Consider the following 3,504-nt stretch of genomic DNA (forward strand, 5'->3'; position numbering starts at 1 on the left):
CCTAGCTGGGCAGGTAGAGACAGACACACCTGAAAAGTGAAATAACAATTCAAGAGATGTTCCAAAGCAGTTGCCAAATGGATGGTGTGGATGATTCAATGAGTTCTAGGAAATCAGTCCAGGGTCCTGCAGAGAGGAACAAATACAAAAGGCTCCAAGGAATAGGTCTTGAAATACAGGTTGGATTTTTAGATACTGGGAGTAGCAGAGAAGTGGTCCAGGTAGTAGGGAAAGAGTGAGCAGACGCTTGGGGGCAGGGACCCCAAGGGGATGTCTTGGGAAACACCCAAGATGTGCCATGGTGGCCAGACTGGTCTGGCTAGAACGGGAGGATGTGTTTGGGGAAGAGTTAGATGTGAGGCTAAAGAGGTGTCTCTGACCCAGGTCTGGATCCTGAGATGGCACGCAAAGGAGTTTGGACATCATTTCTGCAGCAGGGAGCCTCTGAAAGTCTTGAAAGTGATACAAACCAGAAAATGTTGGAAATTGCGGCTGCTGGGAATGGAGGATCAACATTTTCAGGGCAAGAGGTAAGGCCATCTCAGCCGTGCTTTCTTTAAAAGTAGGCACCCTTTACTCCACCACGAGTTCCACCTTTCACTCCAACACTGACGCCTTCTTGGTCTCCACAACCACCAAGACCCTGTGATTCTGGAAGGCCTACATCGCAAGGTCTACATCTAGGCTCACTGTCTTGCCACCAGTTGTAACCAGCTGGGCCACAGATGGGGGCCTCAGTGTCCAGGCGGTGTGGACTGGACTCATGACAGCCTAGGTCTCCTGTGCATGGATTTGGTCGGGGCTCCACACATGGCTCTGGGCTTGGGCAGGGCGATGGAAGCGGAATTGGCTCCGGAAGTGGAATTGGCTCCAGAAGTGGAAAAGATTCTTGGCGCTCATAGGGCTGCGGATATGGACGCGGTGCTGAAAGATCGCACTGCACTGGGCGAGGATGACGCGGGGCTGGATATGGCACTGGACGTGGTTCTGGATACAAACAGGGTTCCGAAAGTCGCCGTGGTGGAGAGCAGGGACGGAACTCTGGACTTACGCACCGCTCTGGACGTGAACACGTACGTGGAGCCGGAAGTGGACGTGGGCATGGAGCAGGAGGTGGACTTCGCCGCAGTGCTGGCTCTGGACATTGGTCCAAACGCCGTGGAGGATGGAAGCTTGGGAGTGGACACGGCTCTGCACGTGATCTCAGATCCGGGCAGGAGGTACCCCAGGAGGGTCGTGGGGCACAACTCTCAGAGCAGCGTCTGATGGGAGGAATCTGAACAGGACACTTCTGCGGGGGAACCTGCCTGGGGCAGCGAGGGGAGGAAATCTCTATTCGGCACTTGGGTCCACATCTCTGAGAGCAGCCCAAATTGGGACGCCGAGAACAGTCACTGTTATAGATGGGCTCAGAGCGGCGGGGTGGGGTACAATAGTTATAGGAGCCCAGAGAACATCTTGACGGCAGGCAGCTACTGCTGTAGTAGGGCTCGGAACGTCGTGGTGGGGAGCAGCTGCGGTAAGAAGGCTGCAGCTGGCGAGGAGGGAGGCACCTGCTGGTGCTCCGAGAGCGACTCTGTGCAGGAAAGCTCCCATAAGAGCCCCGGGTCTGGCACTGGGGCGCCCAGGTGCTAAATGAAGCCTGGGACTGGCGCTGGGGGTCGCAGCCGCTGTAGGAGCCCTGATACTGGCACTGGGTGGAGAATCTTCCCTGAGGCTGGCACACCAGGGGACCTGTTACATAGGTCTGGACAGGCTGAGGTGCCGGGCAGGGTACATAGCTCTGGCCTGGGCATTCCACATAACAAGTTTCTGTATAACAAACTGGAGCACATTCTACATAGCAGGTCTGCACAGGGCATGGGCCTTCACACTGCACATAGGAAACCTCAGACTGGCATGGAACCTGGCATTGAACACATGTAAACTGAGGCTGGCTTGGAGCCTGACCTTTCACCTGTGTGCTCTTAGACTCGCATGAAGCTTTGCCCTTCACCTGGGTGGTCTTAGACTCGCATGGAGCTTTGCCCTTCACCTGGATGGTCTTAGACTCGCGTGGAGCTTGGCCCTTCACCTGGATGGTCTTAGACTCGCGTGGAGCTTGGCCCTTCACCTCTGTAGTTTTAGACTGACATGGAGCCTGGCATTTTACCTGGGAAACTTGAACTGGGCATGGTGCAGGGCACTCCACAATTTGCATCTCACAGGGGGCTTGGACCACCACCTGGCTGTTGGCACAAGGGGTTTGGGAGATGTAGCAGGGGGAACATGTCACACAATACTGGGGGTGTGGCTGGTAACACTGAATCTGCTGCTGGTCACACATGGTTCTGATGCAGGCAGGTAAGCAGAACCTGAGGGTAGAAAGACCAAGATCAGGAGAGTGAGAGTTGTTGGGGAATGGTGACCAGGACCAAGGGGAAGACACCCTGCTTCTTTCCTGGCCTTTCCTCCCTACCTTCAACTTGTACCCAAGAGTCCTTACAGAGTGAGCTGGACCCAAGATTAGTCACCATTGCCCACAAGACCTGCCTTGAATCTGCCAAAAGACCTAATCTGAGGGAGCTTCAGAGAACAGCAAATGGGCATTCCAGTGTCCAGCACAAGAGGGCGCTGATGACAAGAGAATTCCCTCACTTCATCAAGTCCCAAGAGATAGTAGGGAGCTTTATATGAAGTAGAGAGAAACCTTCCTCCCAAGGCCCAAAGTGGGAACTCCACACCCACAGAAGCTTGGATGCCCTCAAGCACTCACACTGGCAACTTTCACATATGTGCAAACATGCAAAAGGGCATATATGGGAGCAACCCCTCAGGACTTCCCAGGTAGCTCAGCGGTAAAGAAACTGCCTTCGGTGCAGGGAACCCGGGTTTGAACCCACTCCAGTATTCTTCTTGCCTGGAAACTCCCATGAACAAAGAAGCCTGGCAGGCTACAGTCTATAGGGTTGCAAAAAGTGAGACACAAGTGTGTGACTATGCACTCAGGCACCATCTGCGTGCAAAGAAAGTATCCACTGTAGATTAAAGGATCCAGCCACTCACCAGACAGCTCAAACCCAACATAAAATGTTTGTTTCTCTCTATTCAATCTTTTTAGGTGAATTTACTTAAACAAGCCCTCATGGATGTATGCAAAACACGCACATACCAAATACACCAACCTTGGAAAGGCTCAGGACCGTCTTGGAAACTTGCCTAGGCAGATTCCTGATGTCAGTCACTTCAACTGGGACAGTCTGCTAGTTTCAGAAATATTTTCTCCCCAGCCCTTCTGAGAGGCAAGGCACAGTTACCTAAAATGGGGTAACCCAGAAAGTGCAAGTTTCCTAAATCACAAGACTGACATTCAGGCACACATAAAGCTCTAAATAGCAGAGTGTTACAAACACAATGGGTGGGGTGCTGATGCTCCCCAACAGCACACTTAGCCAGAGAGAAACTGAGGCCCCATCCCCACTCCTCTGTCCTCCTCAAATCTGCCTGTTCACGGGCATCAGCCCA

General features: G+C 53.1%; 1 protein-coding gene across 1 annotated transcript; it reads right to left on the reverse strand.

Moving 5' to 3' along the window:
- Positions 1-286: 286 nt before the first annotated feature.
- KPRP (keratinocyte proline-rich protein) lies at positions 287-2,326 on the reverse strand. The gene is made up of 2 exons (XM_010857461.1): positions 2,114-2,326; positions 287-2,035 (listed from the first exon to the last, which is right to left on the reverse strand). Exons 1-2 carry the CDS (start codon positions 2,324-2,326, stop codon positions 557-559), a joined length of 1,692 nt encoding a protein of 563 aa, XP_010855763.1. The 3' UTR covers positions 287-556.
- Between the last annotated feature and the right edge of the window lie 1,178 nt (positions 2,327-3,504).

The sequence above is a fragment of the Bison bison genome, unplaced genomic scaffold (assembly GCF_000754665.1).
Source record: "Bison bison bison isolate TAMUID 2011002044 unplaced genomic scaffold, Bison_UMD1.0 scf7180017864381, whole genome shotgun sequence".
Classification (NCBI taxonomy): domain Eukaryota; kingdom Metazoa; phylum Chordata; class Mammalia; order Artiodactyla; family Bovidae; genus Bison; species Bison bison.